This window comes from Elephas maximus, chromosome 1 (genome assembly GCF_024166365.1).
Source record: "Elephas maximus indicus isolate mEleMax1 chromosome 1, mEleMax1 primary haplotype, whole genome shotgun sequence".
NCBI classification, from domain to species: Eukaryota; Metazoa; Chordata; class Mammalia; order Proboscidea; family Elephantidae; genus Elephas; species Elephas maximus.
The window spans coordinates 145,847,922-145,869,406 of NC_064819.1; the positions used below are offsets into that span (position 1 = coordinate 145,847,922).

The window sequence follows — 21,485 nt, forward strand, 5'->3', positions numbered from 1 at the left end:
GTTGTCTGGCTAATTCATTTTTATATAAATTCAAAAATTAAGTTTCTACTGTCTCTATCTAAATGAAGAGCTCTCTTAATGTCAAAAGGAGTTGATTTAAAAAATCATTTGTAACTAATTTGTCAGAATTTTTTTTTAATATCAGACAATTAAAATATACAAATAAATAAAACGTTAAGGCTGATACACTTCTTCTTCATGTTTTGCAGTTAGTCATTTGTTTATGGTTTTTCTTCTTCCCGAGCTCCATAAGGCCAGAGGCTATGTTAATTCTGTTCACCACTGCAACTCCAGTAACTAGCACAATGCCTGACCCAGAGCAGATAATAAATATTTGTTGGCCCATTTTAAGATTATAAATGTGATTCATCACACCCAACTTCATATTTATGAGCCCATCAAACCGCCTTAATATTCCCGCTTTATCATAAGTAAATGTTAAAAATTTAACTTATAAAATGTATCTATAAAAAGGTTTATCTGTTTCATATGTTAGGGTTCCACTTAGGATTTTCATTTTAAAACAGCATTCTATGGTTTGAAAAGTTATGGAGACAGACTAGATGACCTCTTCAGATTCTTTCTGAGCTCTAGTTTTCTGTATTGTAAGAAAATGACTCAAGAACTTTGCTCTCAAATATCAAGATCGATAATATCGAAGCCAGTCACAATTCCAACAACACTATGCCCAAACATTTTTAAAAAGTGTGTCTAAACTTCTCTGAAGTTTCCAAACAATGTTGTTAGAAGGCTTTGGCAGTTCCTTGGGAGATGGCTGTAAGGCAGGTAAGGTCAGGTTAAACCAGTATGGGTCCCAGCCTGCTCTCTCTTCTTTAATCTGAGTTTATATCATGTGTTTGATACACTGGAATTCAACAAAATATTTCATTAAAGAAAAAAAAAAAGGTTGACAAACCATGAAATAAAGGGTCTATCATTATACAAAGGAGCTCTGGTGACACAGTGGTTAGAGTGCTTGGCTGCTAATCAAAAGTTCAGCTGTTCAAACCCACCAGCCACTCCACAGAAGGAAGATGTGGCAGTTTCTTTTTGTAAAGATTACAGCTAGGAAACTCTATGGGGCAGTTCTACTCTGTCCTATAGGGTCATTTAGTCGAAATTGACCCAAGAGCAATGAGTATCATTATATAAAACAAATTTTAACCTGGTCACAACTGATACTTTAAATTACATTTCTGTTTTGTCTAAAATACTCTAAGGACTAATATCTTTGAGAGGTGTCATATGAGCATAAATAAGGGAAAAATTCTCCATATAGTCAACCAACTTAAAATACTCTTTTTTCTTCTAACACTGGCCTATCTAATGCCCCAAGAATGCTCACCTTTGAACAATAATTAAGTGAATTTACATAACCTAGTAAAAAAACCTAGTAGGGATGCTATTTTTATTAAAATATTGCTTTAAACTATGGATAGATTTTCATGGTTCATGTAGACATTCAAAAAATGAAACATCTTTGTAAACTACACAGAACTTTAAAAACCAGTATCAAAAATGGTCAGAGAAAGAACTGGAAAACAACCCAAAGATCTATCAACAGAAGCATGGATGAACATGAATAAACTCTACACAATGGAGTACTTGTTCAGCAATAAAAGGGAATAAACTATCAGTATACATAATGACATAGATGAATCTCATAATAACTATGCTGAGTAAAAGAAGACCCCCCCCCAAAAAAGAGTACACATTGTATGATTTCATTTATATAAAATGCTAAAATATACAAATTAATTTACACTGACAGAAAGCAGATTAGTGTGAGGCAGGGTGGAGAAGGGATTACAAAAGGGCATTAGGAAATTTTTGAGAATGATTCGCTATCCTGAATGCGGTGATGGTTTCATTGGTGTATACATGTGCCAAAACTTCAAATTACATACTTTAAACACGTACAGTTTATTGTATGTCAATTACACCTCAATAACTACTTCAAAAATAAAATGGCTAAAGAATAGGCAGGTCAACTTTGAATGTAAAAGAATGCATGAATATCTGCCTCATAATTTTTTTAAGATTATTTCTGGACACAAAACATCCACAGGATATTTTAAGGTAGAAAATATGTAAGGTTATTTTATTACCTTATGACTTTTGGAGCCTGGGAACTTTCAACTCCTTTAAAACAAACTTTTTTGATATGATCCCCTGAACTATGGCCAATAACAGATTTTTTTTCTTCTAGTAAAAAATCCCAGAATGACTTGGATGAAACTGAATGCAGAGAAGATGCCCTGCAAAATAAAGCAAACACCATGTTAAAACATGTTTTTTTCAAGGTCATTGTTGAAAGTCACAAAAGGACAAAAGAAACAATGGATACAAAAATTCTACAATAATATTATGTAATTATGGTTTTCAATGTGATGCTAGATTCTTGCTGTCCACTGTGAAATAATCAAAACCATGTTGTAAAAAAAGGCAACAATGGAGACTAATACTGTAGATGATACAGATTGTTGAAATTAGCAGGCAATAATACTAAAATATGTTTGCTCCAGTAAAGATAAAATACTCAGAATGAACTAAAGAATAGGATGTTAAATGAGGGGGAGAGACAGGAAAAAGTAGAAATTCAAGAATTTTCAGTACAATATTTAAAAAAGAAAATTCACTGGATCAACTTAACAGCATATTGGAGAAGAGTCAAGGAACTTGAAGACAGATCAATTGAAATTACTGAATCCGAAGAACAGTGAGAAGATTCAAAAAATTTTAAAACAGCCATGGTGACCTATGAGATAATATCAAAAAACCTACCATATGTATAACTGCAGTCCCAGGAAGAGAGAGATATGGCAAAAAAAAAAAAAAAAAAAAGAACGAAACAATGGCCAAAAATGTCCCAAATTTGGTGGCAGACAGAGTTTTAAAGATTCAAGCATTTTAGCAAACCCTAAACATAAATACAGAGAAAACCACACCTGAGTACATCATAGGCAAACTGCTAAAAACCAAAGGTAAAAAATTCTATATTCAACTATCTTTGAAAAATTAAGGTTAAATAGACATTTTCAGATAACCTCAAGTTAAGAGCAGACCTGGACTATGAAAATTGCTAAAGAAGCTCTTCATATTAAAAGGAAATGATACAAGATGGAAATCCAAATCTTCAATAAGCAAAGCACTGAAAATAGAAAACGTGAACATAAAATAATATTTTAACATCTACGAAATACATATTAACTAAAACAAAAATGATATAACGTATATATAAAATAACATATATAGATGCAATACATATGACAACTATAATATAAAACCAAAAAAAAAAAAAAAACAACAAACCCAGTGCTTTCAAGTTGATTCCAATTCATAGCTACCCTATAGGACAGAGTAGAACTGCCCCATAGAGTTTCCAAGGAGCGCCTGGTGGATCTGAACTGCCGACCCTGTGGTACACCAAAAATCCCAACCCACTGCCATTAAGTCAATTCCAACTCATAGCGACCCTAGAGAACAGAGCAGAACTTTCCCAAAGGGTTTACAAGGCTGTAATCTTTGAGGAAGCAGACTGCAACATCTTTCCCCTGCAGAGCAGCTGGTGGGTTCAAACTATTCACCTTTTGGCTAGTAGTCGAGTGCTTAACCACTGTACCACCAGGGCTCCTCAATACAAAGTATAAAGAGGGTAAATGAACCTATGTGGTTGCAAGGTATGTACACCTTAATGAAGAGCCCCAAGCCCACTGCTGTCGAGTCGATTCCGACTCATAGTGACCCTATAGGACAGAGGAGAACTGTCCCATAGAGTTTCCAAGGAGCGCCTAGTGGATGTGAACTACTGACCTCTTGGTTAGCAGCTGTAGCACGTAACCACTATGCCACCATGGATTCCTAAGTGCAGAGGTACAATATTTTTCGGGCTAAGTAGACTGAAAAATTAATGTGTATTTCCTGAGCATCCAGTAAGAAATAATACAAAAAGGTATAGCTTAAAACACCAAAAGATAAAACAGAATACTAAAAAATCCAACCCCGCCCCCCCCCAAAAAGCAAGAAGAAACAGAGGAATAAAAGACAGATAGGAAATACAAATAGTAAAATGAGAGACCTAAACCCAACCATATCAATATTTGCATTAAATATAAATAGAATAAAAACCAGAAACCAAACCCATTGCCATCAAGTTACTTGATTCTGAATCATGGCGATCCTTAGGACAGAGGAGAACTGCCCTGCACAGTTTCCAAAGAGTGGCTGGTGGATTCGAACTGCCAACCTTTTGGTTAGCAGCCAAATGCTTAATCACTTTGCCACCTGGGCTCCATAAATAGAATAGGCACTCTAATTAAAACACAGATTGTCAAAATGAATTAAAAAAAAGCAAGACCCAACCATGCACCTACTACATAACAGACACAAACTTTGAATAAAGAAACAGGTTGAAGGTAGACAAATGAAAAGTATAAACCTTGAAATTAAAAGCATATGATGGCACAAGTGTCAATACGAACATAAAAGAAAGTAAACTTTGTGATAAAGTGTAGTAACAGAGATGAACAGAGGCATTTCATAATTTTAAAGGGTCAATTTATCAGGCACATATTAACAGTCATAAATGTGTATGGGTATAAAACCAGAACTTCAAAATAAATGAAACAAAAATTGACGGAATTAAAAGGAGATAGATAAATCCAGTGATAAACTTGAAGATTTTTTAACACTGGTCTCTCAGCAAATGAGAAAAACTAGACCAAAAGAAAAAATATGTACCAGTAATTGACACCGGAGATCTAAACACCATGACTTTCAATCACCTACATCAGATAGACATTTATAAAAAACTGCACTGCAAATTTGCAGAATACAAATTCTTTTTCCAAATGTACACTGAACGTTCACCAAGATAGACAATATAAATAATCTCAATTACTTTAAAGGATTGAAATAATATTGAGAATATCTGTGAAAACAATGGACTAAATTAGAAATCAACAATGTGATAGCTACGAAAACCTCAAACATTTAGAAATTAAACAAATTGCTAAATAATCCATGGGTAAAAAGAAATCCCAAGAGAAATCAGAATATACTTTAACCTGAATTAATGAAAAGCCATCATATCAAAATCTGTAGGATACAAGAAAAACTGCAGTTAGAAATTTGTAGCTTTAAGTCCTTATTACATTAGAAATGAAGACAGGTGTAGAATCAATTATCTAAAATTTAACCTTAAGAAAATAGAAAAAGTGGAGCAAAATAAAATCCAAAGTAAATAAAAGAAAGCAAACAATAAAGAATAAAAATCAATGAAATAGAAAAGGAGACAAGTTATAAAGAAAAATAACAAAGGTAGACACTGGCTCTTTGGAAAGAGAAAAAAAGAACTGAGAAATTTCTAACTAGAATTATTAAGAAGAAAAAGGAGAGACTAGAGGAGGAAAAGAGAGCGAGAGAACACAAATTACCAATATCGGGAATGAAAAAGACTATCGTTACCAATACCACTACAGATCTGACCCACAGCAACTCATATTAGTTTCAGAACAAACACTGCTCAATCTTACACCGTCCTCACAAATTGGTACGTTTGCGTGCACTATTGCAGCTATTGTGTCAATCTATCTCATGGAGGATTTCCTTGTTTTCACTGACCCTACACTTTCTCAAACATAATGTCCTTTTCTAACAAAATACAAAATACTACAGGTATTAAAAGGAATCCCTGGGTGGTGTGAATGATTAAGCACTGGACTACTAATTGAAAAGTTGGAAGTTTAAACCCAACCAGAGGCAACTCGGAAGTTAAGGCCTAGCAATCTGCTTCTGAAAGGTCATAGCCTTGAAAGCACTATGGAGTAGTTCTACTCTACAAGCATGGGGTTGCCATGAGTCAGGATGACTTGAGGGTAACTAACAACAACAACACAGGTATTAAAAGGATAATAAGGAAATATTATCAATAATTTTATGCAAATTAATTTGAAAATTTACATGAAATGGTCAAACATCTTGCTAAGATCTACCTATTGAAAACAAAAAAACGAAAGAGAAAACCTAAATAATTCTATATTGATTGCAAACACTAAGTTAGTTGCCAAAATCTTCCCACAAAGAAAACAGGCAACCCAGAAAAATTAATTCACCATATTAAAAACATAAAGCAGAAAAATCTTATGGTCATTTCAATAGATGTAAGATAACATTTCAAAAAATATTCAATTTTTATCATAAATAGGTTTTATCAACAATTTAGGAGTAAAAAAGAACCTGCTTAACTTGACAAAAGGCATCTAGGAAAAATCCACAGCAAACATTTATTTAATAGTGAAATATTGAACGCTTTCTCTCTAAGACCAGAAAAAGGCAAGGATGCCAACTGGGTGCAATGGGTTTCCTTACGTGGCCTTTCTGGCCCTAGGTTTGTGATTCTCCCAGTCTGATCTCCACATAAATTCACAAGTTTTCCTATATAAGCAGCCTATTTCAGAGAGGCTTGGGGGGAACCTCCTGATCAACAAGAGCCTAGAGAGCAGCACATTCTTTGGACACAGGATTCCTGTGCTGAGAACCTTCTAGAGATGAGTAAAAGGGCAATATTGAGCTGCTAACACCAAAGGCCAAGAGAAATGGCAGCAAGCACAGCAGAGAAATGGTGGCAGTGGTGTGAGCAGTGCGAATAAGATCAGCAGAGAGTGGTGGTGGGCAGGTTGACCTATGGAGAAGATGGCAGTGGTAGGCTGAGTTGGTTCATGGCGTGGAGCTGGACACCTCCAGGCAGATCGCCAATGGAGCTGGGCACCCCAAAAAGGAGAAGCAGCCATAGTCCAGACCCGTGCAGATGGATGCCTGAGTGGAGCAAGTGGCAGTACGAGGGCCAAGCTGGCCTGCCTTTGGCAGCAGCAGACACCCCGGCTATGTTGAGAGCTGTAAGGCCAAGAGGAGACCAGTCCTGAGGGATTTAGTGGTATCTACTAAAACTGAATATAGACACATCCTATGACCCAGTAATTCTATTTTCCAATAGAAATGAGGAAATATGTTTACTAAAGACATGAACTAGAATGTTCACGGCAGGACTATTCCTAACAGTCAAACAATGAAGCTACTCAAGTGCCAACAAGAGTTGAATGAATAAATAAACTGTGGCATATTTACACAATGAATTACTAGACAGTGCAGATGAATTTCATAAATATGACATTGATCAAAAGAAACCAGTGTATGATTTCATTTACAAAAAATACAAAAACTGGAGAAATTACTCTATGGTAAAAGGAGTTAGGATTGTGTTTAACAGAAGTCAGGATAATGTCGATACAGAATAGAAGGTAGCCAAGATGGGACTTCTGATAATGTCGCTTCTTCATCTGGGTGGCAGTTGCACAGAAGTCTTCAGTTCGTGAAAATTCAACAACCGAAACACTTCTATCTGCAATTAGAATGCATATTTTGTTTCAATAAAAAGTTATTTAAAAACCTAATTTCAGGGAGGTGGAGCCAACATGGCACCCTACACAGATGCATCATGCTGTCCCTCTATAGCAAAGACCTGAAAAACGAAGTAAAAGTGATACAAACATCAATCCTGGAACTCTAAGCATCAAATGAAGGGATAGAGCTAGATCAAACACCAAATGGAAAAAGAAACTGAAGGAAAACAGAGAATGCGGAGAGATATGGAGTGGAGGTATCCTGCCAACTAACACGGCATGGCATCACCATCTTGGAACACAGCAGCAACAACCCTAGACAGGGATTATGGGAAGACAACTTCACAGAGCTCCCGACAGGAGACAGAGCACCCAGTAACCAGAGAAACACACATCCCAACCCTCACCCTTCTGCCCCGTATGCTGCCTCTACCCGTTCCCACCAGGCCACGCTGTATAACTCAGCTGGAGGGCCACCTGCCCACCACCACCCTGGGTCTACCTCACTCCCACCTGCTGGCACCAGTTGCACCATTTTTTTGCCTTTCTTACTTTTCTTTCTCCCTCCCACCTAGCCCCATACCCCACCTCCACCTCTTACTGCTGGGCCACGCCATGCCACCTTGGATAGAGTACCACCAGCCCACTGCCAGCCCAGGTCTGCCCTGCCCCCACGCACAGGCTCCTGCTGCACCATTTTTCCCCCCTTTCTTCCATCTCTTTCACCCTTCCACCTAGCCCCATAGCACACTTCCACCCCTTCCCACCAGGCCATGCCACACTGCCTTGGTTAGAGAGCCACTGGCCCACCGTCAGCCTGGGTCCACCCCATTCCAACCCAGAGGCTGCTGCCAGGCCATTTTCTTTTTAGCCTTTCTTTTCTTTCTCCATACCACCTAGCCCTGAAGACCATCTCTACCCCTCCTTGCCAGGCCATGGTGTAGTGCTGTGGGTAGAAAGTCACTGGCCCACCACCACACTGGGTCCCACCCATCCCCAACTACAGTGCCATTTTGCCTTTTTTTTTTTTTCCCTTTCAACCTACCACCTATCTCCGTATGCCACCTCTACCCTTTCATGCCAGGCGATGTAGTGCCACAGCAGGTAGAGAGCCACTGGCCTACCAATACCCTGGGTATGCCTCACCTCCACCTGCCAGTTTCTGCCAAGCCACATTTTCTTTTATTTCCCCTTTCTTCCCTTTCTTTCTCCCCCCACCTAGCCCCATACACTACCATCCCCATTACCATCAGGCCATGCTACACCACCATGGCTAGAGAGCCACCAATCTATTGCAGGCCTACCCCACCACCACCACTGGCTCCCACTATGCCATTTTTTTAAATTCATTTTTCCCTCTCCTACTTTATTTTCTCTCTCCCACCTAGCCCCTTAAGCCTCCTTCCCACCTTCCCACCAGACTCCACTGCACTCCCGCAGCTAGAGAACTACCAGCGCACCGGCCCGCTGCTGCCTTGGGTACACCCTACCCCTACCTACAGCCTCCACCATCCTATATATTTTTCCTTTTCTTTATCGCTCCCACCTAGTCCAGTACTTCACCTCCCCTCCCTTTCCAATGGGTCTGCCCCACCCCTACTTGCTGGTCCCCACTGCAATGCCATTTTTTTCCTTTTTTTCTCTTTTACATTCCTATTTTTCTTTCTCCCTTCCACCTAACCCCGTATGCCATCACCCACCACTTCCCGCCAGCCCCCACCAAGCCACCATGGATAGAATGCCACTGGCAAACTAGCCCATCCCCACCCACCAGCCCCCACCATGCCATCATTTTTTTTTTCTTTCTTTCTTGTTTTTATACCTTCCATTTAACCTCATACACCACCTCCACTCCCCCCCTTTCATCTGGCCCTGAGGTCCGTCCCACCCTTATCCAGTAGCTACCAATTTTTTGTCTGTTTATTTTTCTCACTCCAAACCTAGACCCTGTATGCCACCTCCCCTTCCCACTGGCTGTCGCCACGCTTTTGCAGCTAGAAGCATCTCCCAAACTCAAACTCACCACTGTACTGGGCACATACTGACCCTCCACTTTCGCCACCAGACCAGCTGCTGAACAGTGGGAAGCAAGCCCGTACCACTCTCCAACTGACACCTAAACTGATCTGGCAAGGGGCTGTGAATGCTCCCACACCACTGGACCATCGGTAGGCTGACAATGCCTGCCCATCCACCCTCAGTCGCCTCACCAAACCAGTGTACAGAAAACTGGCTCACCCTGCCTGATGCTGCCCTGCACACAGACATGGTGGTGAGAGATATGGAGCCCACAGATGAGAAGGGAGCAAAACACACCTGGACCACCGACCCTAACATATCAAAACAAAGAAGCAGGGTGAAACAAATGAACACACAGTCAATAAAGAAATAAAATAATACCTTAATGTCACAAAGACAGCAGACAATATTAAAACATAAAAAAGCAGGACAAGATGGCTCCAGCAAGTGATCAAAATAAAGAATCAGATGACCTTCTGGTAAAACAAAAAGCAGTGGAACTACCTAATATAGAATTCAAAAGACTAATATTTTGGGCTCTCCAAAAAATTAGGAAAGAGACCAAGGAAAACACAGACAAAACCAAGGGAAAAAAATAGACAAAATCAGGGAAAACAGACAAAACCAAAAAAAGCCAGCCAAAATCAAAGAAAACACAGACAAAGCAATAGTAGAATTCAGGAAAATAATACAAAAGCAAAACATGAAAACAAATAATTTAGAAATTACACAAAAATAGCAACTAGAAATTCAAAAGATAACAAAATTTCAGAAATGGATGACTCAATAGAAGGTTTTAGGAACCAATCTGAAATGATGGAAGTCAAGATCAGTGAGATTGAAGACAAATCCATGGATACCACTTTGTTGGAAGACAAGTCAGAGAAAAGAATGAAGAAAACTTAAACCTAAGAATTAGGTGGGACTCAATCAAGAGCAAAAATTTGCACGTGATCAAAGATCCAGAATGGGCGGGGGGGGGAGCGGTAAGGAATGGAAAACACAGAGAACATTGTTGAAGATAGCTGGTAGAAAATTTACCAAATATTTTGAAAGACGAAAAGCTGACCACCCGAGAAGCTTAATGAACGCCATACAGGATAGACCCCAAAGAAAGTCACCAATACAGATCACAAACACACTTGCCAAAACCAAAGACAAAGAAAGTATCCTAAGGGCAGCTCAAGAAAAACAAGTCACTTACAAAGGGGGAACAATAAGACTAAGCTTTGATTACTCAGCAAAAACTACACAGTCAAGAAGGCAAAGAGATGACATATACAAAACCTTAAAAGAAAAAAAAAAAGCCAACCAGGAATAATATATTCTACAAAACTATTGCAAATACTATGGTGAAATTAGGACATTTTAGATAAACAGAAATTAAGGGAATTCATGAAAACCAAACCAAACTTAAAGAAATATAATGTGTTAAAGAAATATCCTTCGGTTAGAGAAGCAACATCAGAAAACAACAGTCTAGGACAGAGGACAGACAGATACCAAAGAAGGTAAAGAATTCTCAATAATAAAACTAAAACACTTAAAACAGGGAAAGAAAGATATCACTTTGGAAACGACAACTAGATGGTGTCCAGCTTCCACTAGTGACCGCTCTGGCTGGGATTACAACAGAGGGTCATGGCCAAAGTAGGAGAGAAATACAGAACAAATGGTCAAATTTTCCAAAAAAAAAAAAAGAAATCAGACTTACTGGTCTGACCTAGACTGGAAGAACCCCCAAGACTATGGCCCTGGACATATTCTCACTCAGACTAGAAGCCACTCCCAAAGTCCACCTTTCAGCCACAGATTAGACAGGCCCATAAAACAAACAATAACACATGTGAAGAACAAGCTTCTTAGTCGAATCAAGTGTATGAGACCAAATGGGTAATGTGCCCAAATTAAAGATGACAAGCCAGGAAGGGACAGGAAAACTGGAGAAATGGAACAGAGAACTCAGGTGAAAAGTGCGAGAGTGCTGACATATCATAGGGATTGCAACAAATGTCACAAAACAATTTCTGTATAAATTTTTGAATGAGAAACTAATTTGTGCTCTGAACTTTCACCTAAAACACAATAAAATTAAAATAAAAAGAAAAAATAATTTAAAAAACCTTAGTCTCACATGGCTAGAATTATGTTGATTTAAATCATTAAAAAAACACAAAATAAATAATTCTCAGAGAATTAGTAAGAGTGGAATGTATTTTAGGAAAAAATATTTTAAAAGTAGGCAAAAAATTAAAAATAACTTACAGAGGCTAATATAGTTTCCAAAGATTTTAAGTTCTGAGATTTTTATGATACCAGAATCTTTTTATTCAACAAATTATGTTTTGTTGTACAACATGTTGAAAAGATTTGCAAAACATAGGGACAAAACCACAGGAACTAATTGAAAAAAAAAAAAAGATTATCAAACACAACTATAAAGACACGAACAGCAGAAGACAAATTAGATAACTGGGACTTCATAAAAACTGAATGTTTACACTCATTAAAATAACTTCATCAAAAGAATAAAAAAGAAAACATACAGATTGGGAAAACATCTTCAGGAATGACATTTGATAAGGGTCTAATCTCTGAAATATGTAGAAAACTTCAACAACTCAACAACAAAAAGACAAACAACCCAATTAAAGAATGGATAAAGATACAAACAAATACTTCACAAAAGAGGACATTCAAGCTGCGAACAAACACATGAAAAGACGCTCATAATCATTAGCCATTACCCCAAAAACCCACTGCCATGGAAGTCATAGTGACCCTCTAGTACAGAGTAGAACTGCCCTACAGGATTTCCAAGGCTATAAATCTTTACAGAAACAGACCGCCACATCTTCCCCTCACATGGCACCTGGTGGGTTCAAACTGCTGAGCTTTCAGTTAACAGCTGAGTGCTTTACCGCTGTGCCACCAGTGCTCCTTCATTAGCCATTATAGAGAAGCAAATCAAAAGTACAATGAGATACCATCTCACTCCTGCTAAAATTGTACCTAAAAAAAAAAAACAGCAAATGCTGGCAAGGGCGTGGGGAGAATGGAACTCTTATCCACTGCTGGTGGGATTGTAAAATGGTACAACCACTATGCAAAATGGTATGACACTTCCTCAAAAAACTAGAAATAGAACTGTCTTATAATCCAGCAATCCCACTCCTAGGTATACACCCTAGGGATCTAATAGAAGAGGCACAAACAGACATATGCACACCTATGTTCACTGCAGCATTATTAACAATATCAAAAAGATGGTAACAACCTAAGTGTTCATCAATGGATAAACAAAATGTGGTACATACATAAAATGGAATACTATGCAGCCATGAAGAATAATGATGAGTCCTTGCTTGAAACATAACATGGATCAATCTGGAGAATATTATGCTGAGTGAAATAAGTCAATCATAAAAGGACAAATATTGTATGATCTCACTTTTATAAAAGCCAAGGATATATATACAGAAATCAACGTACACTGGTGGTTACCAGGGATGGGGGCAGGGGAAGGATCACTCTCTAGATAGTAGACACTGTTATTTTTGGTGATGGGAAAGACAACAGAGTGGGAGAAGTATGTACAGATTGACCAAGGTAAATAATGTCACAAGAAGTACACAAGAAAAAAGGACTTTTTGGTAAATGCTATGACATAATTTTGTAACAAAAACTAAGAATATGTATGGTTACACATGCTTGTATGAATGCATATATGTGTATGTGTGTATATGCATTTGCTTATATGTATATACACGTATGTGTATACATATACATATATCCAGACACATAAGAAAGCGCATAGGATACTTCTTAGATATAACCAAACACCTTGTAGGATTGGTTTTCTGGGTTTGAGGCTTAAGACCATAATTTCATGGGACAACTCGGTCAATTGGCATAATATAGTTCATAAAGTTTATGTTCTACATACTAGCTTGGTGAGTAGAGTCTGGGTTCTTAAAAGCTTGCAAGCGGCCATCGAAGATACAACTATTGATCTCTACTCATCCAGAACAAGAAGCAAAGAAGGAAACCAAAGACTCAGAGAAAAAAAACTAATCTACAGGACTAATAGTTTACACAAACCATGGCCTTACCTACCCTGAGGCCAGAAGAACTAGATGATGCCCAGCTACCACTACCAACCTTTCTGAACAGGGCCACAATAGATGCATTCTAACAGAAGTGAAGAAAATGTGGAACAGAACTCAAATTCTTAAAAAGTCCAGACTTACTGGATCAGTTGAGACTAGAAGACTCCCTGAGACAATTGCTCTGAGGTATTTCTTAAATCTTGAACCAAAACTATCACCTAAGGTAACTTTTTAGCTAAATAACAAACTGGTTCATAAAATAAAGATCACCCGTGAATACAGTGCTCCTTTAAAAAATCAACTATACTAAACCAAATGGTTAAAAATTACTCTAAAGCAAAGATGACACAGTAAGGGGGCAGAGAAATTAGATTACTGGAAATGGAACAACCAGAACAGAAATAATGAGAATGTAGATACCTGCTTACCTGTGTTTTATTGACTAAGCAAAGGCATTCAACTATGTGGATCATAAACAAAATTATGGCTAACATCGTGAAGAATGGTAATTCTGGAACAGTTAATTGTGCTCATGAGGAACCTGTACACAGACCAAGAGGCAGTTGTTCGAAGAACAAGGGGATATTGCGTGGTTTAAAATCAGGGAAGGTGTGCATCAGGATTGTATCCTTTCACCATACTTAAAATACAAAGTGGCTATGTTAATAAATGAGCACAAATGTCAACCATAAAATCCCCTAAAAAGTTAAAATCATACTTTGAAGAAATTATCAGGTCCATACCTAGATTAAGTTCATAAACTATTTTGGGTATGCCATAAAAAGGGGAGGTCTTCTAAAATTCTATATCTTGTTTGAATAGTATACCTAACTCCTACCTAACCACCAAACCATATTTGCAGAAAACTTTCATATGCATCAATCAGTTCATGTAATTCTTACAACAATCCTGAAAAGTATTTTCATTACCACCTATATTTAATAGAAGAGTAAAACCAAGGTTAAGGGATCTTAGGGACATTAGGATTAAGGATAAATGGCAGAACTAGAAACCAAATCTAGTTCTCACAAATACAAAATTCATCCTTTGCCATCTAGTCCACTTTTGTTCAAAAAGATATCAAGATGATACTTTTTACAGTCAAAAATATTGAAGATGGAAGGAACATAATGATAAACTAGATAAGAAAAAAGAGCCCTGATAGCGGAGTGGTTAAGTGTCCCGCTGCTAACCCAAAAGGTCAGCGGTTTGAACCCAAAGGAGAAAGATGTGGCAGTCTGCTTCCGTAAAGATTTACGGAAAACCCTCTGGGGGCAGTTCTACTCTGTCCTATAGGGTCGTTATGAATTGGAATCAGCTCAATGGCAATGGGTTTTTTTTAGGTTTTCGATAAGAAAATCAGCTAGAAAATTTTTATCAAATTTCCATTTGCGCAATAAAGGTTAAATCAGTATAAACTGCCTCGTCTTTTTGTAAAAACAGGAAAAAAAAAAACCTCCAAAATCTTAATACACTGCTAAGGATATCATGCACTCACGTGAACATAATAAGAAATAATAATGGCTAACTTATTTATTTACAATATCCAAGGTGCTGTGCTAAATGTACTCAATGTATTAACTCAGTTTAATCTTCTAAGAAGTAGGTACTATTACCCAGATTTTGTAGATGATGAAACCAAGACAGAGAAAGATTAAAAACACAGATCTAAGTTCACACTGCTACCAAATAACAGATCCACCACTGAAATTCAGGCAGATACCAAACACAGCCTTAATCACTATACTTTACTGCTATATCTGCATTTAAGTCATTTTACCCGAAGTAAAATTCTTAAGAGAAATTTTCTTTTCATGTCAGAACCATGACCTACTAAGGTACTCATGTTAAAAATGTTTCTTCAAAAGGAATTACCCTTTTATCATAAAAATTTCCCATAAACGTACACATACACAGACCAAATACAAAAGATTCACTTTTCTTTACCAAGCCCAAACACACACATATCTGAAGGTTTCTATTAAGAAGTAAGTATGGTGTGCAGTACAGTGTATAGTCAACTAGGAATACTCTTCTGGCAAATATTCTTGCCAGAAAATTCACTTAATGCCCCCTATAAGTAACGCATTGCCCTAAATACAGAAATGTCATAGCTACTTGGTATGAAAAGCACAAGCTGTCAGATTCACCCAGATTCGAGGACTCTGAGATGTGCTGAATGATAAAAGAATGATATAAACCCTAAAAAGTTCTTTTTCAAAAAGTTACTTGGGATAACATCTTAAGAATAAACACAGGTAGGTAAGAGTGCTTCCAAAATTTCTTAAACTCACATGTTCATTAATTATGTAGTTATCTATAAAATACTTTATGCATATTTCTTTAAACTAGTTCTATTATTCTTTCCATTGCTCATGCCATCATTTGAAACAGTGTCAGATTTCCCTCAATTTTACTTTCCTAACTCATAAGCTCCTGCTGTTTTCCATCTTAGCAGCCAGAGAAACTTTAGGGAGAAGCATTTATAGATCTGAATCCACACAAAAATTAACCAAGATTTTGATCCTCAGCTAAAGCAGCTCTGAAATTTTTTGCTTTAATAAATAAAATTTCTTAATTGAAATTGTATAATATAGAAATTAATCATTTAATTAAAAAAAAAAAATACATGGTTAGCCCGAAATTAAATTCAGAACAATTCACATTTATCTTTCAAGCCAGGCCACAAAGATTGTGCATTTCTCCACTCAAGATGACTGGTGAGAAACGTATTATTTCTCCAAGCAAAACATTTGATAATAAAAAGTCGTCAGCACTCATATATACTTGGTATTTTCACATTAGATTTCAAATTAATCTAGTTAGAACTTCATTCTAACGGGAGAACCAGTTATCTATAATACTTTCCACTGCCACACTCAACTGCAAATAGCAGGAGTACAATTATATACTAGGAGTCAAAAAGACCAGGTGAGCGAGGATGCAAGCAGACTAGTGAAAATCCTTACCATAGCCACAACTTGTTCCACACAGGCACAAACAGCTTCTACTCAGAACTTAAAATAAATAAAAATACAATACAGATAGTGAAGAATACATAAAACATGAATGTAAATCAGTCTACATTTAACTTTATATAAATGATATCATAAGTATGGATTTTGAGTTTTTTTTTTTTTTTTTTGCTGATTGACTTCTTTTGCTTAATATTATATTGGTGAGATTCATGCACATTGTTACAATTACTCATAATTCATTCTTTTTCATAAATGTGTAGTACTCTACTATAAGAATAAACTACGATTTATCCATCTACTGCTGATAGAAATTTACGTTATTCTCGGTTTTGGGCTATTACAGATGATGATGATATGGACATTCTTAAACATGTTGCCTGGTACACATGTGCATATATTTTTGTTGGGTGTATACTAAAGAGTGAAAGTGTTTATAGACTATAGGTATTTTCAACTGTAGTAAATAATGCCAATGTGCTTCCCAAAGTGGCTGAACAATTTACGGTCACACTAGTACATATATGATTTTCATTCCTCCCCATCCTTCTCAGCACTTGGTACTGTCAATCTTTATCCTCTATTCAGTGGCTCGCCTTTTCATTCTCACAACAGTGTCTTCTAATAAACAGATGTTCCTGATTTTAATGTAGCCGAATATACCAGTCTTTACGGTTGTGATTAGTGCTTTTTATGTCCTGTTAAAAAAATGTGTTTCTTTATCCTAAGGTCGTTAAGTTATTCTCCTATATTATCTTCTAAAAGCCTTATTCTTTGTCTTCTACATTTAAATCTTAAATCCATCTGGATTTGATTATAGGAGATGATATGAGTTAGGAGTCAAGTTTTTTGTTATTTCCTATGGATATGCAATTGTCTCACAGCATTTACTTAAAAGACCATCCCTTCTGTATTGCCACACAATGCAAACATTGTCAAAAATTAAGAATCTGGTTCGGGTCCTCAGTTCTGATCTCCGGAACTTTTTTTGCCTATCTTTGCATCAACACCTCACTATCTTAATTACCACTGCTCTAGAAGTCGCTATTGGGTACAGTTATGTCCTCTTCTTCTTCAAGAGTGTCTTGACTATCCTTGCCCCTTTGCATGTATTTTAACATAAGTTTCAGAGTTGGCTTGCCGAGTTTCGCAAAAAAAAAAAAAGTTGGGGTTTCAGTTAAGATTGCATTGGCTCTATAGATTCATTGGGGAAGAAGTAACTACACTGAGTCATCTAATCCTTGAACATGATATATCTTATCTCTATTTATATAGGATTTTAAAAGTTTCTTTCAAACATATTTTACAGTTTTCTGAATAGATGTCTTACCCATCTTTTGTTAGATACAGGTAAATAAGTTTTTTGATGTTCTAAGTAATATTTCTTTTCCTTTTTTACCATTTGTTCTTGAGATACAGAAATGTTTGTATACTGATTTTGTACCCAGAAATCTTGCTGAACTCATTTATTTCAATAATTTATACTTTTGAATTTTACAAATATATTTGGATTTTCTATGTATACAATTATATCAATAACAAATACCAGCTTTATTTCTTCCTCTTTACTTCTCATTTTATCTTTGTTTTCTTCCCTAGCCTACAGCCCTGGTTGGGACTTCCAATAGTGTGTTGAATAGGTTGCAATATAAAAGGCACCATCAGCAAACAAGAAAGAACTTCTGACAACTAAAGATTTTAATAGCTGAAATAAAACATTCAGTACAAAGATTATAAGATAAGGTCAGGGAAATGTTCAAGAAAGCAGAATAGAAAGACAAATACATGGACAAAGAAAAGAAATGGTAAGAAAAGTACAAAAGGAGTCCACAAGGACAATATCTGACTAAGATGAATTCTACAGAAAATAGCGAGGCAGCAAATATCAAAGTAATAATACTGAAGAATTTTCCAGAACTTAAACATGTGCTCTTCCCTATTAAAAGGGACCACCAAGTACCCAGCATCAAAAAGACCCACATCAAGGCACATTACTGTGAAATTCCAAAACACTAGGCATTAAGACCCTAAAAGCTTCCAGTAAAAAAGGTTGGGGAAGAAAATAGGTAGCATAGAAAGAACTGGGAATCAGAATGGCATTAGACTTCCCAACAGCAATGACAGCAAAAAACAAAAAAGGAATAAACTCTCCAAATGATTTCCAACTTAGAATTAGGTTCCAATCTATCAGCCAAGAGCAAGGGAGAAAATCAAAACATTTTCATACATAGTATCTCCAAAAATGTATGTCCTATACATTCTTTATCAGAAAACCACTGGAGGTTGTACTACATCAAAACAAGGAGTAAACCAAGGGGGAAAAAAAAAAAAATCACAGGATCTAAGCAACTGGGGATCAAGCACTGGAGCAATGTAAATCCCAAGGATGATAGTTAAGGAATGTCCCAAGATGACAGATACTGAACAGGCCTGGAGAAAAGCCAGTTCAGATCAAAGAACACAGGGCTCCAAGGAAGATGTCTCCAAGAAAATGAATGAAACTGACAGATTACCTGCCATGTTTCACCATATTGAAAAGAACTTTACAGCTGTGTTGGAGAATTTTGGAGAGAAAATTAGTGGTAAGTACACAGGCAGCAAGGGAAAAATTGAGGGAATTAGTAATTATAGGGGGGAAAAGAGTGTAAAAGAAAGGAAATATAACAATACTCACTATGTGACTCTTTTAAATCTTAATTAACCAGTCATAAAAGGGAAGGCTTAGGGCAGGGGATTGCTGTCTTTTGTTATAAGCCTTGGAGTATTACCATGCTATTTGACCTTTTAAACTACGTCCATGTTTTAATTTTCTTAAAAAAACACATTAATTGAGGTTGCAAAGAAAGAATTTCTATGTTTTAAATAGATTCTGAACCAAGAAATTCAATAATGTATCCATTCATTGGATTCCTTAATTTGAGTGATAATTAAGTTTTCTCCCTTCTTTTGTTCATTTACTTTTTGGTTTTAAATAAAGTAACTGTTGGGTGGCATGGCTAAAATTATATTTCTAAGCCCCCAAAGCTTCCTCATGTGTTTAGTTAATTTTCTCAGGCTGCAACATATTTACTATCTTTAGAGCTGATCCAAGAACTTTTTGTTTTTTAGTCTTTTCTATGCTTTTGTTTAGGGAAAACACATCCCAGGTTATAATAACTACATCATAATCTCTACCAGGGCAGTCACCAAGAATATCTTGTTTATTGACTAATCATTATAAATTAGCACAGTGCCATGTAACAGTGCTCAACAAATACTGCTGAATTTAAAAATTCTGCTAAACCTATTCTCTCATATTTTACTCTCTTTTCTCATCTTCTTGGATTTTCCTACCTCTTGTTTTTCTTTTTCTCTGACCATGCTGTGGACCTGCTTAGTAGCTCTAACAGGTTTTGCCCTAGTCTCACTGGTAGCACTCAGAATAAAATGAGTTATAACTCTCCTCAAAATAATTTACATTTACATTAAAAAAAAAAAATCCCTCTTACAGAATAATGAGACAATAGAAGCCTGGAAGGATTTCTCCACATATTGAGTAGATAGGTAGATCAGATCAGATAGATAATAGATAAATAATAGACAGGTAGATAGTCTCCAAGACCCTCCCCAATCCTTGTGAGAAAAACATGCTTCTATTGATTTCTTCCTTGCCCACGCACTATCCGTGTATTTCTCCTCTAGAATCCATTACAGGTTGACGATATAAGTTACAAAGAAAAGGGAAAATAGGAGGGGCACAGGAAGCACAACCTACTCCACACATCTCAAAATTGTTATCTGACCTCCTTGGAACTATTCCTATTAATACTGCCACTATGGGTGAACTTTAATGGAGAAAAATTATATAATACAACCATAAGTAAACAGCACTGCTTAAATATGCACCAATGTAGCTATGGTTATAACATTGAGAAGGTATTCATGATGAATGCATAAGGACAAAGACACTGGGATAGTGAAACTAAATCCGTTTTTGTTTTTATAAATTTTTATGTGATATACTTTATTTCTTATAAATGAAAATATATGATTGCTTCCTTTAAATCACTTTAGCAATGGAATTAGAATACTACAAAAAAACCTACGCTACATATGAAAAATTTTTTGAAAACCGTAACGTACATGTTAAAAAACCCATTGCTGTTGAGTTGATTTCAACTCATAACGACTATATAGGACAGAGCAGAGGGTTTCCAAGGCTATCATCTTATCAGCAGCAGATTGCCACATCTTTTTCCCACAGAGCAACTGGTAGGTTAGAACTGCCGACCTTTCAGTTAGCAGCTGAGCACTTTTACCATTGTACCACGGGGACTCCTTGTATGTGTCAAATTATCCAATATTAAAAGCACAAATGCAAAAATTAAGTCTTTGTTTCCCAAGTTTCAATTTGTAACTTAAAAGCAAAAAAGGAAATGAAATATTATTTGAAAAGATCTTAGAAACAGAGAGAAAAAAAAAAAAAAAAGGAAGAAGCCAAGTACTCTCTTAAACACTAAGACACAGATTCATACTGATTTTAATAGAAATAAGAACATACCATGCATTCACTGGTTTGGGGGATTTTGAAGGAGCAGTTAAAACTGTTTCCATGCTATTTATTCCTGAATTGTTTTCTTTGGTAGTCATTGCAATCATTTTTCTTTGCCTCTGAGAAAGTTTGATTCCATGAGAAATCATTTTGCTAGAAATAAAATTAAACCAATTAGTTTCACTGCTTCTGAGAAAGTTCAATTTCTGAGCATTCATTTTGCTAGAGATTAAATTAAACCAATTACGGTTAATTTTTGCTTAATGAAGGTTACAGATGATTATATTGTTTTCTATTTCTTTGGTGTGATTTTACTATTATTGAATCAAAATGGTCACAAATTTCAACAGTGACAGTATCAGTTTATACTATCAATGATCAAGTAATAACTACATCTGAGCCCTCCTACTAATGGACTATCATATTTTTCTAGTGGAAAATAGTAATTCAT

The 21,485-nt window shown here is 36.5% G+C and overlaps 1 protein-coding gene across 3 annotated transcripts in view; it reads right to left on the reverse strand.

Annotated features, from left to right (window-relative positions):
- IBTK (inhibitor of Bruton tyrosine kinase) overlaps nt 1-21,485 on the reverse strand; it is a 97,503-nt gene that overhangs the window by 15,003 nt on the left and 61,015 nt on the right. For 2 of the 3 annotated variants that reach the window (XM_049896254.1, XM_049896243.1), the window contains exons 25-26: nt 21,044-21,187; nt 2,109-2,258 (exon numbers count right to left, since the gene is read on the reverse strand). In XM_049896254.1, coding sequence (XP_049752211.1) covers nt 2,109-2,258; nt 21,044-21,187 — 294 coding nt within the window. Of the gene's footprint in view, nt 1-2,108; nt 2,259-7,232; nt 7,400-21,043; nt 21,188-21,485 lie in introns of those variants that run through there. The other variant, XR_007518694.1, reaches the window with a different exon arrangement.